Below are 23,983 nucleotides of genomic sequence, written 5' to 3' on the forward strand. Positions count from 1 at the left end.
AGTTCAATTCCCAGCAACCACATGGTGGGTCACAGCCATCTATAATGAGATCTGGTGGCTCTTCTGGTGTACAAGCATGTATGCAATCATGCAGAACACTGACATTGTATACATAATAAATATATTTTTAAAAAAAGAAAAACACAAGTAGATATCATAAAACTGAGCGACCAGGGGTGATGTGGACCATACCTGCTATGCCAGAATAAAAGTATTCAAGTGGAGGCAGATGGCTCATAAATTCAAGACATATATTCAGTTTGAGATTCGTAAGAATCTCCCTCAAGAAAATAAAAATAAGGGCCACCAAGATGGCTCAAGTGTGTGAAGGTACCTAGAGACCCGAGTTGGGTCCCCAGAGCGGTGGTGGAAGCTGAGCAACGACTTTGACTTCTCCACGTGGGCTTGAAAGGGGAGAAGGGTAAATCAGGGAGCTGAGTGGTACTGGAGGGCAGGGGATGAAAAGTGATTATTAACCTTTGAGGGGTTCTTGAATTCCAAAGCTTATGCGCCACACTCAGAGCTTAACGCTCGCGCACCCCCTGGCGTCCCTTCCTGTCAGCGCAGTGCGCAGTCGCGGCAACCGGGGGCGGAAGCTGAACCGGAAATGCATGTCTTCGCTTCGCCCGCCTCTTCCGGCTCACTTCCGCCCACTCCACCCAGGTTCGCCGGCCGGAAACGTTCGCGTTACCTGGGTCCTGCTTCTCTGGATCGAATCCGGACACCGCCAAAATGCCGGTAAGGCTTTGAGCCCGAGGGCGGGGAGCCGAGCGGGGCCGGGGCCTGAGGAGAGGCGGGAGGCCCGTGCTAGAAGCCGGGGAGAGAGAGAGCCGCTGCCCTGCTCTCCACTCCAGCCCCAGTCCCTTTCTCGCCCGGCTGCCCTCTCCCTAGTCCCTGCCGTGTTCCCAGGTCCCACCCGAGAGCCTCGAAGTTAAGGACGACGGCTTTTAGTTTATTTTTGAACCTAGGGTCCAGCTTCTCCTTTCTCTCTCCCTTGTCACGTCCACTTCCTCCTCCGCCCCAGGGAGTGGGTCGGCCTGCTACTAAGCACCTGTCAGGCTTTTCTTCCCTGCCCGATTCCTGCCTCGTCCTTCCTGACCGCCACCGAGTCAGCACCGGTTTCCAGAGTTTCCTTTTTTCGTGTGCTTTTGAGTGGGAGGAAAGAATGGTAATGGGCGGGTAGTCTTAACATCGGAGTGCCGGGCTCCATCATGGGTTCCGTTTTGCAGATTAGTAAAGGGATGAGTAAGTCCGCACTGGACAAGCGTCACTGAACTCTCACTGTGAAACCGGCCCTGTTACCAGCAGCGACCGAGGCCCGCTCAAGAGCTTACACTTTAACGGGTAGACAGTAACCATGTAAATATAAATAGGTAGTTTCAGGTCTTAACAAATGCTATGAAGAAAACAGATGGATGACAACACTAGCCTGCCATGGTCTCACTTATCTCTCACGCAGAGGTAGGAGGATTGCAAGTATCAGGCCAAAATGGACTATAAAATGAGTTCTAGGCCAGATTGGGATATATATTATTATAAAACTTATCTCCAAAATATGGGGGGGGGGAGAGGCTTGGGAAAGTGCTTGCTGTGCAAGAGGTAGGGCTGGGTGTGTGTGTGTGTGTGTGTGTGTGTGTGTGTGTGTGTCGCGCGAAGTTCAGCTGTTCATGTTTATTCCTCCAGATCTGGGGAGGCAAGAGGCAGGCAGATCCTCTGGGCTCATCAGCCAGCCGTTCTAGCCAAAAATCAGCAGCAAGTTCTGGGTTCAGTGAGAAACACTGCCACCAATAAAAGAGAAAAGGAAAAGAAAAGAAAAAGACAGTGTGGGATGAGGAAGTGGCTACCGAGTGTTGCACACGGACCTGAGTTTGAATACCTAGCACCCAATTAAGCAGTCAGGGGTGGGAACGCTGTAATTCCAGAGCTGGGAATATACAGAGATCCCTGAAGCCCCTTGTCTCAAAGCTAAAGTGGAAAAAGCAGTTGTGGAAGAGACCTGGTCTCCGCGTGTAGAAATACCCATACACCTGCATGCACACACGAACACGTGTAAATACACTACACACAAACACGCATGAGTGCATGCATGAACATATGCAAAATTAAAACCAACACAGTACCCAGTGTCAGGGAGGGCAAGAGGCTGGCATAGATAAGGTGTACTTGTGTTGAAAAGGAGAGCTATGTGTATATTTTGGCAGCGCTGGGAATTGAACCCAGAGCTCCATGGCAGGCTACATAGATCCTCTACCTCTGAGCTATATCTCCTGTTATTTTGAGAAAGGGTGTCATAAAGTTGCCCAGGCTGGCTTTGAACTTGTGATGCTCCTGACTCAGCTTCCCAAGTAGCCTGTATTGCTGTGTCCAGCTTTGTAAGGTTTATGAGTCTTGAGTTACTACTGACTCTTGAGCTGTATGTGGAGACCCAGGGTTACTGTCCAGATGAGCCCTGCATTCCCAGGATGGCACCGTGAAGAAGGAGATGTCCTTATTTTGATGGTTTTGCTGAAGGAAATAGGGCTCAGAGAATTATGTGACTTGTGCAGTATTTCTCACAAGTAGTGAAGTCAGCGTTTAAGCTGGAAAAGAAAGCTCTGTGATCATTCCAGTTGGGCACAGAAATTTCCAAACTTAGCTTATGTTAACTTATTTTATGTCTGCTTTCTGTGTTAGCGTGGAACATCATATATATGCCTATATATGTGTATATTCGTGTGCATATTATATATGTACACACACATATATGTATATGAGGTCTCGTCTCATATCAGGGTCTAGAGAAATGGCAGCAATTATGAATGCTTGCTGCTGTGTCACACAAAGAAACACATAAACAAAGCAAAAGCAACTTCACAAAGTAGTTTCTTTTTTGCCAAAAAAAGATATGCCGTGACCTGAATGCAGACTGAGCTAGCAAGCACAAAGGGGTGGGTAATTCACGTAGTTTTTATTCTCACTCAGGTAGTGACTGTCTTTTATGACTGGCTAGTTTTAAAAGAATCTTCACATAGGAATGAAGGGTAGGGAAAAGGTGTGTGGAGATATGGCTTAAGAGCCCTGGCTGCTCTTCCAGAGTCCCAAGTTTAGTTTCTAGCACCCAAATGGCAACTCACAACCATCTATAATGGGATCTGATGCCCTCTTCTGGCGTGCATTCATACAACAAATACTTTAAAAAGGTTTTAAATGTGCATAAAAGTTTTACTAGATGGGGCAGATTGGCTCTTGAAGGTCTAGCTGCCATTGATAGGGGAAAAGCCCGATTCTCACACTGCTTATAATAGAGCACTAGAATTTTGTTCCCAGCACCCATATCCATCAACTCACAACTGCCAGGTCTATCCAGGGAACCCACACAACAGCCACTTCTAAACTCTCTGGGCACTGTATACACATAGAAACCCCATACATAGACACAGCACATGCACTTAATAACTTTTTTGTATTGTTTGTTTGAGACAGGATTTCTCTGTGTAGCTTTTTTTGGAGCCTGTCCTGGAACTCACTATATACCAGGCTGGCCTCGAACTTACAGAGATCCTGCCTCTGCCTCCCAAGTGACTGCATTAACAGTGTGTGCCACCACTGTCCGGCCAATAAAATACTCTCTAATCTTAAAAAAAGTTACACTGTCACTCATTCTCTCTTGCACCAAAAAAAAAAAAAAAAAAAAAAGAAAGAAAGAAAAGAAAAGAAAAAGACAAAAGTTGCTTAGCAATCATTTGATGAACGAATGAACAGTTTTGTTCACAGCAGACATAAAAAGGAAAACCGGGAACCAGCATGTGAAGTTGTTCATCACTACGGCTCTCCCTGTCCTTTTAGCTCATACCTACTCACTAGAGGCGTGCTGTGTCTTACTCCTTTTACTAGCTTAGAAACGGGCTAGTGGGAATTGTGGTAGAGTTTAGCTGGGAGAGCACTTGCCTCATGTGCCTGAAGCCAATACCACGGTTATCTAGACCTGTCATCCCAGCACTGGGGAGGTAGAGGTAGGAGGGTGCTTGGAAAGTTGTGGTCACCCACATAGTAAGTGGGAGGCCAACGCTGTTGCGGTTGAAGGGGGTGGGGGTGGGGAAACCGGCTCAAGGAAGACTCCTGCAGTCTTGATTGGGGGCATAAATAGAGGAAGTGGCAGATTTCAAAACCAGGGCTTGGGTCCTGGCTAGCTGGAGGGTGGGAAACCTGTTTTGTGTGGTTTCTCTTGTGGAACACTCCCACCAGAAAGAAACACATCCTTGCATACCACGTTTGTAGCCTGAGGACATAATCCCAGGAGGCCAAGGCAGACTGACCTCTGTAAACTTGAGGTCAGCTCCGTCTTCCTAGGGAGTCCCGGACCAGGCAGGGCTGCTGAGTCAATCCCTGTCTCAAAAAGAGCTGGTGCTGGGGAGAAGGTCCAGTTGCTCACGTGCTTGCCACTCTAACATGGGGACTCAAGTTCAGCTGCAGACTCCACGGAAATAGCCAGGCATGGCGGTATACCTGTAAACCTAGTGCTGCAGAGGAAAGCAGAGGGTGTCTGGGGCTTGTGGCTGGCCACGCAGCCAGTAGCTGAGCCTCAGCTTCAGTGAGAGCCCCTGTCTCACATCTAAAGGTGGGGAAGCATTAAGGAAGACACCTGACGCAGACTTCTGACCTCTGCACCCACATGCATGTATACCCACACACATGTACGCCCACAAATATGTGCACCCACATGCATGTACACCCACACACATGTGCTCCCACATACATGTGCATCCAGATCCACGAAGACAAACACAAAATAATAATAGGATAAAAGAGAATGTTACGAACATAACGGGCTGGAGAGATGGCTTAACTGTTAAGAGCACTAACTTCCAGAGGACCCAGGTTTGATTCCCAGCACCCACATGGCAGCTCACACCTGTCTGTAGCTCCAGTTCCAGGGCGTCTGACGCCCTCACACAGACATACATGCAGGCAAAAACACCAGTACATGTGAAGTAAGATTAAATTATTTTCTTTTAAAGGAAGAAAGAACAGACAGTAAAGCCAGCTGTAGTGGTACGTGCCTTTAATGCCAGCACTTAGAAGGCAGAGGCAGGTGCATCTCTGTGAGTTTCAGAGCAGCCAGAGCTACACAGTGTGTCTCTAAAAACAAAACCAAACAAACAAAAAACCATAGACAATAAAGCCTGTGGTAGTGCACACATTTAATCCCAGCACTCAGGAGGCAGAGACAGGCAGATCTTTGTGAGTTCTAGGCTAGCCTGGTCTTTGTACGGAGTTCTAGGATATCCAGGGTTATATAGCAAGACCTGGTCTTGGAAAAAAAAGGGACATAGACAATAGTGAAATGTAATTTTTAAAGCGGTGAACTCTAGGTACTAATTTCCTCTGCTTTGCACATCTGATTTAGTTTGGGGACATGGCTGTGCTGACGCAGTGTCTCAGAATCTGCTGCTTGGTCCCATTGCTGCTGCCGCCCCTCTCCTCCCAGAGGTGGCCTTAGTGGGTGTTTTCTTGTCGCCCGGTGACACCTGTTCTCTTTCTCTTTGTCCCGTTTGCCGCTGCAGGCTTACCACTCTTCCCTCATGGACCCTGACACGAAGCTCATCGGCAACATGGCGCTGTTGCCCATCAGAAGTCAGTTCAAAGGGCCCGCCCCTCGAGAGAGTGAGTCTCCGTGCTTTCCCCATTGGGTGAGAAGGGAAGAGCCCAGGGGTCACTTTCCCTCTGCTGTGTTACACTCTACCCTGGAGACGTCACAGTTGCACTCCACGGGACACTGGCTCTCACTCGCACCCCTTCAGGGTGTGTGGGTGAGCCACGAGAGCAAACGTGGGCTGGGGTGGAGCTCCATAGGTGGAGACCTTGCCTAGCGTGCCGGAGGGCCTCGCTTCCACCTCCAGGTCACCGGGAGCCAGGTGTTGTGGCGAACACCTGTCATCCTAGCACTTGGGAGGTGGAGGCAGGAAGAGCAGAAGTTCAAAGTCTTGGGCTACATGAAAGCTCGTCTTAAAAAAGGAAAGAGGAAATGTGTTTAATTCTGGCCAGGTCACTTGTCAGACTGACTGAGTGCCAGGTCCCCAGCCTTCTTCTGTCATCATGCTGGAAAAAGACAGGCAACAAAAAGCATTATCTGGGCACGGTGCTGTACCCAGGAGGCTGAGATGGCGGTGGCTGGAGTCTGGTAGTTCAAGACTAGCCTAAGCGACATAGGGAGATCTATCTCCAAAAACAAGAAAAATGAACCCTTCCCCACTAGAGCTATTACTGCTCTTGTCAACTTTTTAAAAAGTCATTTGCCTTTGACTGTGTGCATGTTTGTGTGTGAGGGCCTCCATGTGCCCCCATACCCGGATAGAGGTGACAAGATGATAGGCCACTTCGGGTTCTGACATCAGTCCTGGGCATCTCAACTCAGGTAGCCAAGCTATCTCTGCAAGTGCTTTTACCCTCCGAGCCCTCTTCACAGCCCGCATTTGTCCATTTCTTAGTCTCGGGGTCTTTTTCACTAAACACCAGTGTTAGACCTTTTTTTGGATAGGTCAGAAGAGGTGGAAGCCAAGCTAGCCTCAGGTAGTGTGATGCTCTGGCTCTGTCTGCTTCCCTAGTGCTGGGGTTATAGGCATGTGCCCCATGCTTCCATCCTAACTCTTCCCTGTGTGCTTTGAAACCCTGTTCATTTCTATTCCTGCTTTTGTTTTTCTGAATTTTATTTCTTCTACTGGGTTTTTGTTGTTGGTTTTTTTGGTTTTTTGAGACAGGGTTTCTTTGTGTAGCTCAGGCCGGCCTGGAACTTGCTCTGTAGACCAGACTGGCCTTGAACTCACAGAGATGCCCCTGCCTCTGCCTCTCAATGCTGGGATTAAAGGTGTGCAGTACCACCGCCAGGCCCAGAAGTCCCTTTTGCAAACACTGAAGCTTTCTGACATGTTCCGAAACGTTCCGACAAAGATGTCATTTCTGTTGTCACAGACACAGGACCCCAGAGTCTGGCCCTAATTTCATTCACAGTTTCCAAGACCAGTCACAATCCCCAGCTGTGTCCTCATCCCCTTTTTCTTCTCTGCCAAATGATTCGTTTGCCTTGACCCCTATTGCGGTAAATAAGGATCAGGATAAACAAATAGGCCGAATAGATGTTTATTCAGGGAGAAATAACTTACAACCTAGACAGATGAACACCAGGAAATTCAACCCGATCCTCTCCTGTCCGAGTCACGCCAGAAAGCCAGAAAGAGAGAGCCTTTCCTGGCCCCTTCCGACCTCCTTCCACAGGTCACTTCCGCCCATGGCTCCACCCCCAATGGGCGTGGTCAGTGCCACAGAAGGAGACAAAGTGAATATCCCACTACAGACCCCCTGTTGATTTCTCAGCCCTGTTTGAAACATAAGTAAGCGCAGTAGATTTGGCGAGCCATCCCTTTTTACTTGATTCTGAGGAAGAGGAGCAGATGGGGAAAGACAGACAGGAGGAGAACAGCAATACAGAAAAGTTACAGCCGAAGGGAAAGGAGCATTGGCCCAGTTTGAGAGCAAGAGCCGTTTGTCCTATGGTTACAGATCACACGTTGCAGCCAACCTGGAATGGAACACATTAACCACCTTCAAAATTCTTGGCTCCTTAAGGAAGAATGAGACTAGACAAACTTTCCCAGAGGGGCTGGGACTGTGGGAGTAGATGTCTGTGCTGTGAATTGTCTTGGCACAGAGGGACGGCCCTGTGGTAAAGCCTGTGCATGGCGAGTCTGAGGCCCGGGGTTCAAGATCAGCTGCAGAGAAATTCTTTCCTGTTGTGCAGGTATCTTTAGATGCCTTTGTGTGCCAAGCTCTGTCCTAGGTCTCCTGTCCTCTGCCATCTATCTCCTCCCAGCTGCTCAGGAGCCGTTTTCTTTCCTTGAGAGCACAATACAGAGAAGGCAACTAGAGTAAGATTCCGCTGGCTCCTTCAGCAGAGGAGCAGGCTAGGTTGCAACAGGGTCGCCCAGGGCTGCAGCCTGAGGGCTGCTCTGCCTTGCATCATTCGAGGACAGGAAGTGGCAGAGGGCCTGCATCAGCCAGCTGCTGGGTGTCAGATCCAGAAGTCTGTCCTTCAAAAAGAAAAAGAGAAGAAAAGGTTGCCAAGGAAATTGTTTAATGAGCTTTGTGTTTGTCACAGGGTACTTCTGGCTTTCCTCAGTGTGGCCTCTTAGAACAGCTCAGGCCGTGCTTAAGCCACAGTTTCCATGAAAAGAACGAAAATTATCTGAAGCCCAAAATAATTTGAGTACTTCCTCTGACAGGTCAGACAAATTGTGCAGGTCAGACAAATTATATCGAACGGTTTTTCGTTTTCAGAGCGCTTTGTTACACTGTTGGGGCTGGAAGGGTGGCTCAGTGGTAAGGAGCACTTCCTGCTCCTCCAGCTGACAGAGATCAGTTCTCAGCATCCACATTGGCCTCACAACCTCCTGTAGCTCCAGCTCCAAAAGATCTGACACCCACTTCTGACCTCGCACACAGAGAAGGTTTTTTTATTTTTATTTTTAAATGGAATGAATTTGCCTGTGTCTCAGCCCATTTCTATAAGTGCATTGAGGTCTTAAATAGCAATAATAGTTTGTTCTGGGTGATAAGACTGTTATTTTTTTTTAATTGATTAAACTTGTTTTTTCTAATGAGCACATATGAATTTTTTTAGAGATAGCAAAACTAAAAATAAACCACATTGGTTTCTAGAAGACTGTATTTCAGTAGTTTTTTTTTTTTTTTTTTTTAAGATTTATTTTTATTTTATACGTGTTTTTGCCTGGTGCCCTTTGAGGCCAAAAGAGGGCGCCAGATATCTGGGAACTAACCCAGCTGCTCTTGAAGAGCAGCCTGTGTGTGCTCTCATGCCCTCCCTCTCTCTCTCCCTCTCTTTCTCTCTTTCTTTCTCTCTCTCTCTCCAGCACCCCAGCCTCATTTTACTATCCAACTACAGATCTTTTGGTGCTTGGAGGCCTCTCCGTACAGCTGGGTGTTTGCCTTTGCTAATAACTCTGCCTTCCCTCTTGTTTCCTGCTTAGCAAAAGACACCGATATTGTGGATGAAGCCATCTATTACTTCAAGGCCAATGTCTTCTTCAAGAACTATGAAATTAAGGTAACTTCCCGAGCTGGGGATGCTTAGTTTACAGATGGGGATAAGCACCACCTCGAGCCAGGTGGTGGTGCTACAGGCCTTTAGGAGCACTCAGGAGGCAAGGGCAGGAGGGGCACTGTGAGTGTGAGGCCAGTCTGATCTACAGAGGGAGTTCCAGGACTACACAGAGAAACCCTGTCCCAAAACAAACAAACAAACAAACAAACAAAATGCCTACTTTGAAGTCAGGGTTGCTGTGAAGGTTAAATGAAATGATGTGTGTGATTTTAGAATTTGAAAACAAGTCTGGATGGGAAATGCTTTGGGTTTTTTGTTTTGTTGATAGTATTTATTTTAGGCTGGGCATGGTTGCACACACCTTTAATCCCAGCACTTGGGAGACAGAGGCAGGTAGGTTTGTGTGAATTGGAGGCCAGCCTGATCTATATAGTGATTTCTAAGACAGCCAGGGCTCTGTAGAGAGACCCTATCTCAAAAACAACAACAACAAAAAAGATTGTATGTGTGTATTCCATGTATGTGCAGTGCCTTTAGGGGCCAGGAGAGGGGCCTGGGAGTTGAGTCCCTTATAACTCAGGGTAGAAATGGCTGTAGCTACCATGTGTGATCTGGGAACGAACCCAGATCCACTGAAACAGCAGTTGCTCTTAACTGAGCTCCCACCCCAGCCCCAGTATTAGCTTTTATTTTTTTCCCTTCAAAATCTTTACTCCTCAGGCCAAATGGCCCACTGCCTCTTTTTGCAAATAAGCTGTTGGGACGCAGCCCTGTCCATTTTTTTTTTTTATGTATTAGCTGTGGCTACTGTCATACTGAACAGCGCTTGACCAGCCACAACAAAGACTGCATTAGCCACAAAGTGTCCAGCCTTGACAGAGTTTGCCAGGCAGGCCAGACGCATCTGTGTTTACTTAATATTGATTAAGCTCCCAAGAGGTGCCAGGCTCATGTTTATGGATAACTGGTCAAAAGTCTCATACGTTGCTTGTTCATTTGCTTTGAGACAGGGTTTTATCATGTAGGACTGGCTGCAACTTCTTTTATAGGACACACTGGTCTGGAATGTAGAGTAATCCTCCTGCCTCTGCCTCCCATTTTTTTTTTTTTTTTTTTTATGTATTCAGGTTGGACATTGAGAATAAATTGCTGTCATTCCCTTACTTGGGAAGCTGAGGCAAAAGGATTGTTGTGAATTCCAGGCTGAAATTGTGTTTCAAAAAAATAAAGGCAGTGCCCTCCCTCGCTGCTCTAAAAAACAATCACGCCTGAAATATTACAGAACCCTAAGGTACAAATCGGATTTTGGAGTGTTTTGGTTTCAGGTTGTTTAACTGTTGAAGTCTGTGCAGATATTCCCAGATCCAGGCCATGCCCAATCTGGAAGACCTGTGGTTCCAAGCCTTGCAGAGGGTTGGTCTACTGCCCCAAGGTGTCCTGGACCCAGCTGGGATAGAGGGGTTGGAAACAAGAATGGCCTGGCCCTCCCTGGGACCGCTCCCTCCCTTCTCACCCTGCGAGGAGGGCGGTCAAGGGGAGAGTAGAGGGCTCGGTTGTAAAGGGGACAGACCAACAAAACAATGTCTGTGCTACTGCAGTGGGCCAGGCACAAAGAAGGGCAAAGAATGTTCTGGACAGTGTTGTAAATCGTGTGTCTTCAAGCTCTGCCTGCTCAACTCTGGGATATCGGGATCCAACAGGATGTGGACTCTGTCCAGCACTGAGCAGCGTGTCTGTAGCTAACAGCTAGCTTGTGCTACGTTTGTGAGAGATGTGGCAGGGACAAGCTGGGTGTAGCATTTCATTTGCCTGGAAGGAGACAGGCTGGAGGATTGTCCAGGAATTGGAGGCCAGCCAGGGCTGTGAGGCAGAGAGCCCATCCAAAGAAAATGAGAGTGGCGACCTTTTTCCTGACTGTAACTGTAAAACTGGGCCTGGGGTACAGGCCACATGTGGTCAGTAGTCATTGTCATTAGATTCTCCTGCTGGTATGTCGAGATGTTGGGCCTGTAGAGATCCGTAGAGCTGTCCCAGAACTTGTCGCATGTGAACTGACTTCTTCCACTGCCATGGAAGGGATGTGTCTGTTCTGAGACATTCAAGGGAAAAATGGTTTTTAAAAATGAGCCACCTGAGCTGGGCAGTGGTGGCACATACCTGTAACCCTGCACTCAGGTGAGTCCAAGGCCAGCCACACAGCTGGGTGTGGGGAGACCATGCACCCTGGGTGCCAATGTATAAGGAAGACAGAGATGCCCTAAAGTGTCTATCTCACGTGGCTGTTACATTGTTTCCTTTTCCCTTGCAGAATGAAGCAGACAGGACCTTGATCTACATCACACTCTACATTTCTGAGTGTCTAAAGAAACTCCAAAAGGTAATGAAGCTTGGCTCTTCACAAAGGACAACAGACAGAGACAGGCTATCCCTAGCAACCACCCGGGTCTGCTAATACCAGAGGACAAGCCCAAGATCTCTCTGCTGCAGGTCTCTGAACTTATAGGGGACCAGACACGAAGGAGGGCTGTGAGGTGTCATACATGTGGAGACGGGGGTCTCCTTTATTCTTTGAGAACAGTTGAGCATTTGTTTGGGTGTGGAGTGGACAGCAGCTCGTGGCCATGTTACTGTCTCCCCCCCACTTAAAGGCTCACAGTCCTCATGTATTTGAAAGAGATGACTTTGAGCTGAGCAGTGGTGGCCCAGGCCTTTAATCCCAGCACTTGGGAGGCAGAGGCAGGCGGATCTCTGAGTTCGAGGCTAGCCTGAAATACAGAGTGAGTCTCAAGACAGCCAGGGCTTCACAGAGAAACCCTGTCTTGAAAGACTGGGCTGGAGAGGGGGTTCTGCCTGGTCTACATAATAAGGACAGCCAGGGCTACATAATAAGATTGTCTCAGAAAAGTTAAAAGAAACTAAAAGATATTATGATGTACATTTATGAAGAGACGTGTCTGCCTGCATGGTAAGTTTGGTTTTCAGGGTTGTAACTACTGTATTCCACTGGCGTCGTTCCTCTGGCTTTACTTTTTAGAATCAGTGTTCTGAAGAGGGCTGCAGGCTCACTCACTGCAGAGGGCACTCACTGCAGGCTCACTCACTGCAGAGGGCACTCACTGTTGCAGCTGCTTGCACCAAACAGTTGCAGTTTGGGAATTACTCTTTTTAAGATCAAATGTGTCCTTTGATTTTAGTGCAATTCCAAGAGCCAAGGCGAGAAAGAAATGTACACGCTAGGAATCACGAACTTTCCAATTCCTGGAGAGCCTGGCTTTCCCCTCAATGCCATTTATGCCAAACCTGCGAACAAACAAGAGGATGGTAAGATGGGACTGTGCATGAGAGGGAGGGTGTGTGTGTGTGTGTGTATGTGTGCCTACATGCATGCTCTCTTGCATGTAGCCATCTCTCTGTCCTACTTCAGGTGTTGATTTGTGGCTTTTTGATTGCTCCTTAGATGTGGTCTCTCTCTGTAGTCCAGGCTGGTCTTGAACTCATGATTCTTCTGCCTCCGCCCCAGAAGGCTCTGCCACCATGCCCAACTTCTCTGTCTCACTTTCTACCCACTTTTCTTGCCTTGATTGGTATTCATTGTTTTGTGTACGTGTGGTTGTGAATGTACTTGTGTGCATGTGTGTGTGGAGGCCAGAGGTTGGTGTTGGGTCTTCTTGATCATTCTCTACATTGAGTATTGAGGCAGGCTCTTTCACTGGCCCTGGCACTCACTGACTCAGCTGGTGTAAACTGGCCAATTTGCTCCAGGGATCCCCTGACTCTGCCTCCTAAGGGTTGGTATTACAGGCCAGCCACCATGCTCCTACCTTTATGTGGCTCATGCTTGCATAGCAAGCTCACTGACTGGTGCTCAGATCGACAGTGGCGTGCTTTGCACACCTGTGTTGCCGCGCTTTCACAGGAGAGGGCGAGCTTGCTAACAAGTGTAACCTGCAGAGACTATGGAACCAAAATGAATGTAGTTTAAAACCATTTGGAGTCAGCAAGAAGGGTCAGCCAGTGAAAATGGTCACTGCCAAGCCTGACAGTTTGATTCCTAGGAGCCACAAGGTCCTGCACATGTGTGCGCGCAATCTGGACTAGCCTTTCTTTCTCTAAGCTGTCTGAATGTGTGCAGATACCTTGCTAAGGTCAGTGCCTAGCTGGACAGGCAGTGCGCTCGGCATATCTCCTCACATGAAGATTTCACTGTTTCAGAAGTGATGCGGGCATATCTACAGCAGCTGAGGCAAGAGACTGGACTGAGGCTCTGTGAGAAAGTGTTCGACCCTCAGAATGATAAACCCAGCAAGGTGAGCCCTCTGTTTGGTTGGACCTTGGCCCTTTGCCCTGATGCCTTTTAGCCCACTGAAATCTGTCACTTCTGCCTGACCTGGAGGACTGGAGGGCGGGGCTCAGTATACCACAGCCAGTGATGAACAGGTTCCATTAGTGTGCAGGGTTTCTGTATAGGATGTGTAGACATTCTCTGATAGCATTAGATCCACACTCTGTGGGTATTATGTAAAGTGGCATGGTGTTTGTATATGACCTGTGTATCCTCTGTGGGCTAAGAAATGCCCCAGGTTACTCACACCCATAGTACACTGAATGCCATGTAAATGATGGCTCCACAGCATCTAGTAGGGAACAGTCGCAAGGAGCAGAGTTTGTTTTCAGTACATGGAGGGGTTTGGACAGTGCAAACACCCCACCCCTCCCCTCCCTTCTCCCCCACATCCCCCAACCCCCGCCTCTGGGCTTGAACCAGCTACACAGCCAAGGGTGACCTTGAGCTCCTCCTACCTCAGCCTCTCTAGTTCTGCAGTGTGAGTCTGCTGCTGTGTCTGGCTCACACATCTTTCCCCCCAAATGTTTTCTGCCTGTGGGTGGATGCAGGCCTATGGAGGGCAAGCGAACTTACCTGCTCTGCTGTGGTCACCTTTAGTTAATGTAAAATGCCCAACTAGTTTAGACACAGTGTGTGTCATAAATTGACTGGAATTCTGGTCTGCCCTTGAGGTTGCCCTGTGCCCTGACCCTGAGTTCTGTCTTGTGCCTTTGACAGTGGTGGACTTGCTTTGTGAAGAGACAGTTCATGAACAAGAGTCTTTCGGGACCTGGGCAGTGAGTGGAGCCTGGGCAGCCACCGCCTGCAGAGTCCTAGGGAGCATCACACGGAGGTGTACACAGTCCTTTGTGTCCGTTCATAATGCATCATGAAGTGAGAAGAGAGTGTGTCTTTGCCGGAAAAGCTCTTGATCATGAATTTGGGGGGTGGGTGTCAGGTGATCTGAATTTTCGGCAATTTCAGGCTGGTACTTAAGATGTAATAAAGGTCACTGCTTACTTAGACATTGAATTAAAACATTTTTGAGATAAAGCTTACACAGTACCTTTTATGGGAAGGGAGTGGGTGGGGGCCTGGTTTGTGTATTTATGATTTAGTTTGTCTTTTTTGAGACAGCCTCATTGTGTAGTCCCAGGCTGACCCATAACTCATTGTGTCTCCAACTTGGGCTTTAAATCCCAAATCCTTCGGCCAGGCACTCGTGGCACATACCTTTAATCCCAGCACTCAGAGGTAGAGATAGGCAGATCCCTGTGTATTTGTGGCCAGTTCCAGGACAGCCAGGACTACACAGAGAAACCCTGTCCCAGAAAGAAAGAAATAAATAAATAAATAAATAAATAAATAAATAAATAAATCTCCTGCCTTGACTCCCTAGCTAGGGATCGCAGATGTCCTCCACTGTGCCAGGCCCCACCATAACCTTTTAAATAATGAATTTGGTGTTTGTTGGTGTATATATATATATACAGTTTCACAACCATAACCTATATCTAAGTGCCACAATCTTTTTATCACACCCAAAAAGATGTGCCTTTAGCAGTGACCTTCCTCCTTTGTTCCAAAGTCTTCCGTCTCCCAGCTTCTGGACTAATCTAATGTACTCTCTGTCTCATAGGTTTGTTTATTCTAGATATTTCATACAATAGAGTCCTGTGGTGGATAACCCAGCCTTTGAGTCTGGCTCCTTTCACTTAGCATGTTTGTGAGCCAGTCCCTCACCCCCCATTCCTCAAGTAAGTAGAAGCAAACGAAAGTTACCCTTTCACACCTGGTTTCTCTCACTTAGCACAGCCTCCTCAGGGTTGTCCATTTCATCCATGGTGTTGCATCCATGCCCAGCTCATTCCTTTTTATGGCTGAGTAATATTCCATTTTGGTGCGGATCACATTATGTTTATTCATCCATCATCCGGTGGACATTTGTGTTGTTTCTATTTTGGAGCTCTGACTAAACAGTGTTGCCAAGAACATTCATGTGCACATTTTTAGTGTGGACACAAGTTTCCATTTCTCCTGCTTATTATATCCCTCAGGATGGAGCCGCTGAGTCACATGGGAACTGTGTTTAGCCTTCTGGAGAAGGCCTGTCTGTTTTTTCCACAACAGTTGCACTGTTTTACATTCCCACAGTGACATGTGACCCCTGTTTCCCCCCACATCTTGTCTTTGCTCTCCAGTGGCTATGACGTGGATCTTACTGTGCTCTGCTCTGTATTTCTCTAAGATGGTTAGCCGCTTTGCACATGGCCATTAATATACCCTTTGCAGAGAACTGTTTAGGTCTCTGTCCATTTTTCTTTCTTTCTTTTTTTTTTTTTTTTTCCCAAGACAGTCTCATTGTGTAAACGCTGGCTGTCCTGGAGCTCACTGTGTACCAGGCTGGCCTCGAACTCACAGAGATTGGCCTGCCTCTGCCTCCCAGGTGCTGAGATTTTTCAAGTGGCTTAAGCCACCTCACTTTTTGTTGTTGAATTATAAGGGCTCTTTATATATTCTGAACACTAGATTCTTCCCAGACATGTAATTTACAAAACTTTTCTTACGTTTTGTGGATTTTACTTATAGGGGTCTTTATTTATTTTGTTTTGTTTATTCAAGGCAGGGTTTCTCTGTGTAGCCCTGGCTGTTCTGGAACTCACTACAAAGACCAGGCTGACCTTGAACTCAGAGAGATTTGCCTACCGCTGCCTCCCAAATTCTGGAATTAAAGGTGTGCACCACCGTGCCCAGCTAGATGTATTTATTGGTAGATTTATTATGTGTTGATGTCGTTGCAGTGCCCAAAGAGACCAGAAGAGGGCATCAGGGTCCCTGGAGTTCCAGACATTTGTGAGTCATTTGTGTAGGTGCTGGGAACTAAACCAGGGTACTCTGGAAAAGCAGCCATTGTTTTTTTGTTTGTTTGATTTCGAGCCAGAGTTTCTCCGTGTACTCTGGTAGGGAAGACCAGAAAAAAAGGAGAAAAAGAAACCGGTAATAGTGATTTTTTTGTTGTTTTGTTTTTAGACGGAGTTTCTTTGTGTATCACTCTCTGTGCTGGAACTCGCTCTGTAGACCAGCCTGGCCTCGAACTCAGAGATCCGTCTGCCTGTCTCCGGTGCTCTTTACCGAAGGGCCATCTCCCGAGCCCCTAGAATTTCTTTTTTGGAGATAGAGTTCCAGGCCGGTCTTGAACTTGAGGCAGTCGTGCCTCAACCTCCCCACTGTCTGGACGCTCATGAATCACCTCACTTGCCTTATATAAGTGGATGTATTTATAATCAGTAACTCGATGGCCTGAAACTCTCTAGATAGCCAAGGGTAACTGAAATCCTCCTGCTTCTACCACCCAGTGCTGGGATCAAAGGTGTGTGCCTCCATGCCTGACTGAGTGCACACGTGCACTGAGCCACAGACTAGTTAAATACTGCTTTCAGAACAGCCCAGCAGAAGGCTGTGTACAAACCTGTCCAGGACTGGACAAAGGGTTTAGTGGCAGAGGCTATGGGGTAAGCACAGTGTCCAAAACGAAACAAAACAAAACAAACAAAAAACAAAGAAAAATAAAACCTTATGCACATTAAAAGACACATCTTAAAGCAAAAAGGTGATGTTCTAGGGTTAGCTATGGGAGTTTTTGTCTTATTTTCTTTGTTTTGGTTTTTGGAGACAGTGTTCCTCTGCATCTGGAACTCCCAGCAGCCCAGAGGCAGAGGAAGGGGGATCTGAGTTTCAAGCCAGCCTAGTCTTGATCCAGCCACTCACTACTCGAGGAGAAAATAGTCACCCCTCTGCTGTCCCATTCCCAGTATTTGCCTGTGATGCTAGCACTCAGGAGGTAGAGGCAGGAGGATCAGAAGGTTACAGTAATTAGCTATGTAGTAAGTTTGGGGACAGTTGGAGACCCTGTCTCAAAACAAAACAAAACAAAAAAATAAAAAACCCAAAGCAGCAGCAGTTGGGTTATAGCTCAATGGTAGAACACTTGAGTAGCATGTACTAGGCCCTGGGTTCAGCTCCCAGCCCTTTAGTAGTAATAAGTAAAGAGCCAGTCTGTAACCTTGTTCTTTTCTCATAAGCATCCTGTTTAGATTCATCATTTCAGTAGGACACTAATTGCTGTCATTTATCATCGGGTGAAGAAAGATCACAGTGCATGGAAATACTGGAACAAGACTGATGTGAATTCCTCCATTCTAACTTTTACTTCTCCCAACAACTATTAGTATTGAAGTTCTTAATGATAAAAAAAAAAAATAACGGTTGGGCCTCTGCCCAGAAAGAGCTGTAACACTCCCACTAAAGCAGTTTGTTTTGTTTGCCATTTCGTTTGTGTTTAAAGATGTTAGAAGCCCACTTCATTAGGAGGGTGTAATTTCCAGGGCACATCTGCTCTGTGTCAATGCTAAGATGAATCGTCCATGGGTTTCCATTTTGCTTTGGCTCCAAAGCTTCAGTTCACAGTGTGCTGACACTAGAAAGCCCAGTGGGACCTTAGCCTGTGTGGTGGCACATGCCTTTAATCCCACACTCAGGAGGCAGGTGGATCTCTGCATTCAAGGCCATCCTGTTCCTGGACAGCCAGAGCAAACAGTGAGACCCTGTCTCAAAAACAAAATAAAAAACAACAGTTTAACCCTTAGGAGAAGCTCATGGGGCTTTTTACTGAAATATGCACACCCGAGGTCAGCAGAATGGTCAGTTTAGCGAGCTGAGTCCCATAGTTGAACATTTGTTGGTTTTGTAGAGGACATGGGTTTGGTTCTACCATGCACTGTGGCTCATTATCATTAACTCCAGTTCCAGGGAATCTGATGACCTGTTCTGACCTCCACAGGCCATGCAGCAAAATACATAAAATAAAAAAGTAAATCTATCGGGGCCGTGGTGGCACAGGAGGCAGAGGCAGGCAGATCTCAAGGTGTGGTGGCACACACCTTAAATCCTAGTACTTAGGAGGCAGAGGCATTCAGATCTCTAGTGAGGGCTACCCAGTGAGACCTTGCTTCAAAAAGAAAAAAGGAAAGACAGGAATGTTTCATTGTATCGTTAAGTTTGGCTTTTACATCTTGGTTATTTCATCATAGTCGGTTCTGTAATCCTATTGGGGTTTATTAGTTGGATATACACTTGACAGGTTGGAGGTCCAGTAGACGAGAGACTTGGGTCCCAGAGACGTAGGGAAGTAGCTGGAGTCTGAGAAGTAAGGGACGATGGGTGTGGTGTAGGAGTGAAGGGTTTCCTGGAGGGTCCATGGGTTGTAGCAACTGGACTCTGTCTGGGTCAAGCTGCCCCATATTGTACCTGTCTCAGAGCTATCTCTAATTACTACTCCCTGTCCCTTGCACAGGTGTCCCTCGGTGCAGCTGAGAAGCTGCTGCCTTGCCGGTCGGTCTCTTCCATGAGAAGAGGGCCAACTGGTTAGAAAGGTGATGTCATTTATTCCCCTGCCACTGTTCAGGCAAATTCTTTGTCCCACTGGTGGGACAATTAACCCAGCCAGAGACACTTCAAGCTGTGTTTCCCTGGGAGCAGTTTACAAAGTTGTTTCCCCCATCTAGGAAAGACATCTGAGAAACACCTGGGAGGGATGTCTGCCCTTGGGGTGCTGCTGGGCACGTGGAAATGGCCTGGGGTGTGTAGGCTTCCTCTGCTGTGGTTTCTCCATGGCACTGTGCACTGTCGTGTGACTTACCTAAAAGTCGGGAGAGGCAGCTCGACAGTTAAGAGCACTAATTGCTTTGGCAGAGGACCCAAGTCCAGTTCTCAGCACCCACATAATGGTGCAAAACAGGCTATAATTTCAGTTCTGGAGGATCCAGTGGCTTCTTCTGGCATCCTTAGGCACCAGGCAGGCACACGTACACAGTCATGCATGCAGGGGCTCACATACACATTAAAAAAAAAAAAAAGGCTAGTGTGTTGGCATACACCTTTAATCTCACATATGAGCGGCAGAGGCAGGTGGATGTCCGTGAGTTTGAGGCCAGCCTGGTCTACAAAGTGAATCCCAAGCTAGCCAGGGTACACTGTGAGACCTTATATTTTTAAAAAAGCCCAGGATAATTTTGGCTGTGGATCTTCAGCATTTTAACTCTCCAGTCATGGACACCTGATTGGTGTAGGTGTGCCTTTTCACTGGGAACTCCGTTCACACCGGCCCTCTCTGTAACTTCGGTGGTTGTTGCTTGGCACAGCCTTTCGTTGTGTAGCCTGGCTAGCTAGGAACTTGTACCTAGGCTTTTTCTTTCTTTTTTAAAAAAAATTATTTATTATGTATACAATGTTCTCCATGCACACCAGATCTCATTACAGATGGTTGTGAGCCACCATGTGGTTGCTGGGAATTGAACTCAGGACCTCTGGAAGAGCAGCCAGTGTTCTTAACCTCCTAGCTATCTCTCCAGCTCTGTTAACCAGGTCTTTACTTATTTACTTATTTTTAAAAAATTATTTTTGCAAGGGATGGTGGCAGACACTTTCAGTCACAGTACTTGAGAGGTGGAAGATCTCTGTGAATTCCATGTCAGCCAGACTTTCAAGAGACCTTGTCTCCAAAATAAATTCTTGTCCTCTAGGAGAGCAGCAAGTGAGCTCTCTCTCTGGCTACTGCCTTAAATTAAAAAGTAAAAATGGTGCAGAGTTTGATGCAGATATCCAGACTGGCAGGACCTCATTCTGTAGTAGAGGCAATCCTGGGATTGTATGCCTGCACCACCTCATCCTGTCCTTGACCAATAGATCTCCAAGTCTGTTGAAACTTTTTAAACAAAACATTACCAAATGTCACCCAGAGGACAAAATCATCCTAAGCAGAGGACCAGCACTCTGCAGCAAGACTGTGTGGTGTCACAGGAGAGAAATACAGTGGCTGGTGACCGGTGGTGTGGAAAAGCCGCTTCAAGCCAGCGGAGCCCACATGGTGGACCAAGATGACCAGCAGCTGTCTACTGTTTGTTTACAAAAGGCTTCTCCGTGCCATGAACCTGGTAGAATTCCCCTGACCCCATCACACACTTCTGCATCAATCCGCCTGAAAACTTGGTGCAAGCCTGTAAGCCATGGAGAGGTGGAGGCAGGGGGATCATGTGCTTATAGTCAGCTTCAGCTCCACAGTGAGTGCTAAATTCCCAACTCCATGCTTAGTTCTGAATTCCTTCTCTGATGCTGAAGAGCCCCAGGGACTGGCTAATGGTCGTAGTTTGGTCTCTGAGAGCCACCCCCCCCAGCCTTTACTGCTGGTGACAAAGGGACCTATCCATACCGTCTCACACCGGTTTCCGGCTCTCTGGTCTTCACCTCACCAAAACTGCCATTGCCAAGGGAACTGATGCTAAACCCTCTGGCGGCTCTGACCTCCCCTGACTTTTGACGGCCACTCTCCCTGATGTTCTCACCTAGGATTCATGGCCGTCCTCTGGCTCCCACATCGCCTCCCTCTTACTCTTCTCCCCACTTGATTATCCACCCGTTCTCACTCCCAGGTCTGGCTTCTCCCATTTCCTCAGCTCCCACAGGGCCTCATACCCTCCGTCAGGCCCAGGCCAGCCGGTGTTATTGATGACTTCCTCACTCTGGGTTTGTTTGTGCCTTGATACTTCACATAAGTGCAGCTGGAGTTTGCCAGCACTTTCCATCTGGCTTCCTTCACCTAGGGGAATTTTATTTTTAGGATGATATTTTTGAGAGCAGGTTTTTCTTATTTCATGATCAGTTTTTCCCCTCAGCTGTGTTACATTGTATCCATTTGACTCTTCATGGGTTGCATAGTACTCATTTCCATTATCTGGTTACTGTTAAGACTTGTTATATGCCAGATGGTGCATGTATAAGCCTTTAATTCCCCCCCCCCACTTGGGAAGCAGGGGCAGGTGGAGTTCACGAGCTCAAGGCCAACCTGGACTACAGAGCAACACAGAGAAACACAGTCTGAGAAAAAACCAAAAAGCCAGAAACATGTTTTTGTTTGTTTGTTTTTTGTTTTGTTGTTACTATTTATTTTGTTTTGAGACAGGGTCTCACTATGAACCTTGGCTGTCCTGGAACTCACTATGTAGACCAGGCTGGCCTATAACTCACAGAGATCCATCTGCTCCTGCCTCCCAGGTGTTAGGATTAAAGGAGTTTGTCACCATGCTCAGCATGTTTTGTTCTTGACAGAGTCTCTCTGTATATACCAGGTTGGCCTGAAACTCACTATGTAGTCCAGGTTGTCCTTGACCTTGCAATCTCCCTGACTCTGGGATTACTAGCATGTGCCACTACATTTGGCCGGACTTAGTTTTAATTATGAAATATCCCAAATGTTGAAAAAAGCAAAACAGCAGTTTTCTAAAAGATTTACTATATTTTAGATTTACTTTTTTTCCTTCCCCCTGAGCAGGGTTTCTCTGTGTTACAGTTCTGGCTGTCCTATACCTCACTCTATAGACCAGGGTGGCTTCAAAATCACAGCTCACCCAGCCTCTGCCTCCTAAGTGTTGGGATTAAAAGCTTACACCATCACTGTCCCATGAGAAATAATCTTGAATTGCCTGATGTTGTCTTGGATATCCAGCACTCAGGAGGCTGAGGCAGGATTGTGAGTTTGAAGGCAAGATGTTTCTATTATAATTTTTCTCAGAATAGGGCCTATTTTTTTGCATCTGTTTCTTTAAAATTAAGTGATCAGGACTCAGCAGGACAAACAAAACCCTGCCATCTGAGTTCAGTCCCATGTCCAACATGGTGGAAAGACAGAATTAATTAACTCCTTCAAGTTGTCCTCTGGTCTCCACACAGGCACAGAAGCACATACCTCTCAACTCCCCAAAATAAATAAACAAGTAAATGCAAATAACAAAATTGTAAACTGATACTGTTTGCTTTGATTTGAGATGGGGGTGTTTTTTAAAAAAGATTTATTTTTGTTATTGGGAGGGGTGTATGCCTACATGCATACATGCGTGTGTGCATGCTAGCCATGGACATGTCTCTACCTCCTCAGTGCTGGGATCACAAGCCTGAACCATTATTCCTTGCTTATTTACGTGGATGCTGGGTTGGAACTCACATTCTCCTGCTTGCATGGTGTGGAGGTTTGACTAGGAATGGCCCCATAGGCTCTTATATTTGAATGTTTGGTGCCCAGTTAGTGGGCTGTCGAGGAAGGATTAGGAGCTGTGGCCTTGGAGGAGGTGTGTCACTGGGGGTGGACTTTGAGGTCTCAGAAGCCCACACCAGGTCCAGTCTCATTTGCTCTCTGCCTCCATCTTTCCGATCAGGTTAAAGCGCTCAGCCATGCCTGCCCACCACCCTGCTTCCCATCGAGATGATCGAGTAACACTCTGGAACTTGAAGCAAAACCCCAATTAACTGCATTATTTTATAGGTTGCCTTGGCCATGATGTCCCCGAAAAGCAATAGGATAGTAAATAAGACTCACAGCAAGCCCTTTACCAACTATTGAGTCCTAATCGCTTTTTGCTTGTTTTTCAAGACAGGGTTTCTCTGTGTAGTTTTTGGAGTCTGTCCTGGCACTTGCTCTGTACACCAGGCTGGCCTCAAACTCGTAGATACCCACCTGCCTCTGCCACCCGAGTAATGGGACTAAAGGTGCACCACCACCGCCCGGCAGGTGGCCAAATTTAAAGGCATAAGTGCCTTTACTCTCAAGCCGCCCAGCTTCGGTTTCAACATTTTAAAATTTTGGTTTCTTCGTTGGCAAAGAGACTGACAATTCAAAAGTTTTATTTTTAATTTTTTTTTATGAGTATCACCGTGCGTGTGTGCCTCGGTGTATGCTCAGCTCACTAAATGCATGCAGGTGCCCAAGGAAAGAGAGAAAGAAGTCGGATGTCCTGGAACTGGACCCACAGGACGACTGTGGCTGCCAGGAAAGTACTGGAAACAGAATTCGTGTCCTCTTCAAGAGGAGCAAATAGTTTTAACCGCCCAGTAGCTCTCAACCTTGAGGGAATGGCTTAGGCTTCACGGTTTTTTAACATGCAATACAATAACGAATTCGTAAAGGCTCAAGTCATCAACCATGGGGTTATCAGCGGTCCAGCTCACCGGGTCACTTTACCTGGTAAACCATGCCTTGCACCAAGGAATCTACTCACGGTGACAGGAATACAAGCCACCAGAGGAGGGGGCGTGGCAACTTCACCTGGTGCGCATGCGTAGGTGTGTAAAAAAAAAAAAAAAGTCGGCCCTTGGGCGCCTGATTCAAAAATTTAATTTTAACTGTCAGTTTCCCACCACTGCTATATTTCTTTGTGATGGATTCCTGTACATTGTTACTAGCCTCTTCGAGGCATCCACGCCTCAAGCTGGCTTTATTGCAAACAAAGCCAGCGTTCCTCCTACTGGGATGCCTTCCTTTGCATTGCCAGTCCTCAATAAGGCCTACCCTTTAAGACGGTGACGCAATGCTGGCGAAAACCCCTTTCGCCTCCCGGGCGCTTCTTTTTACGCAGGCGCGTCAGTAGCTAGCTATGTCCTTGGGGGGTGGAGCCGCGCCTGGACCCGAAGGACCCCGGCGCTGCCGCCATTTTGGAGCCTTCCGCGCGGCTCGGCTC

The 23,983-nt window shown here is 47.3% G+C and overlaps 1 protein-coding gene across 1 annotated transcript; it reads left to right on the plus strand.

The window, feature by feature from the left end:
* Window positions 1-581: 581 nt before the first annotated feature.
* Arpc3 (actin related protein 2/3 complex subunit 3) lies at window positions 582-14,471 on the plus strand. The gene is made up of 7 exons (XM_051176607.1): window positions 582-738; window positions 5,544-5,643; window positions 9,021-9,097; window positions 11,403-11,471; window positions 12,289-12,415; window positions 13,307-13,401; window positions 14,157-14,471. The coding sequence occupies exons 1-7, from the start codon at window positions 733-735 to the stop codon at window positions 14,217-14,219; spliced, it is 537 nt and encodes a 178-aa protein (XP_051032564.1). The 5' UTR covers window positions 582-732; the 3' UTR covers window positions 14,220-14,471.
* Window positions 14,472-23,983: the final 9,512 nt, after the last annotated feature.

Source organism: Phodopus roborovskii, unplaced genomic scaffold (genome assembly GCF_943737965.1).
Source record: "Phodopus roborovskii unplaced genomic scaffold, PHOROB, whole genome shotgun sequence".
NCBI classification, from domain to species: Eukaryota; Metazoa; Chordata; class Mammalia; order Rodentia; family Cricetidae; genus Phodopus; species Phodopus roborovskii.

Excerpts from the sequence above, each read along its gene's own strand:
- Arpc3 (XM_051176607.1), top strand. Across the intron at positions 5,644-9,020 it reads AGGGCCCGCCCCTCGAGAGA|CAAAAGACACCGATATTGTG; the intron begins GTGAGTCTCCGT and ends TTTCCTGCTTAG. Across the intron at positions 9,098-11,402 it reads TCAAGAACTATGAAATTAAG|AATGAAGCAGACAGGACCTT; the intron begins GTAACTTCCCGA and ends TTTCCCTTGCAG.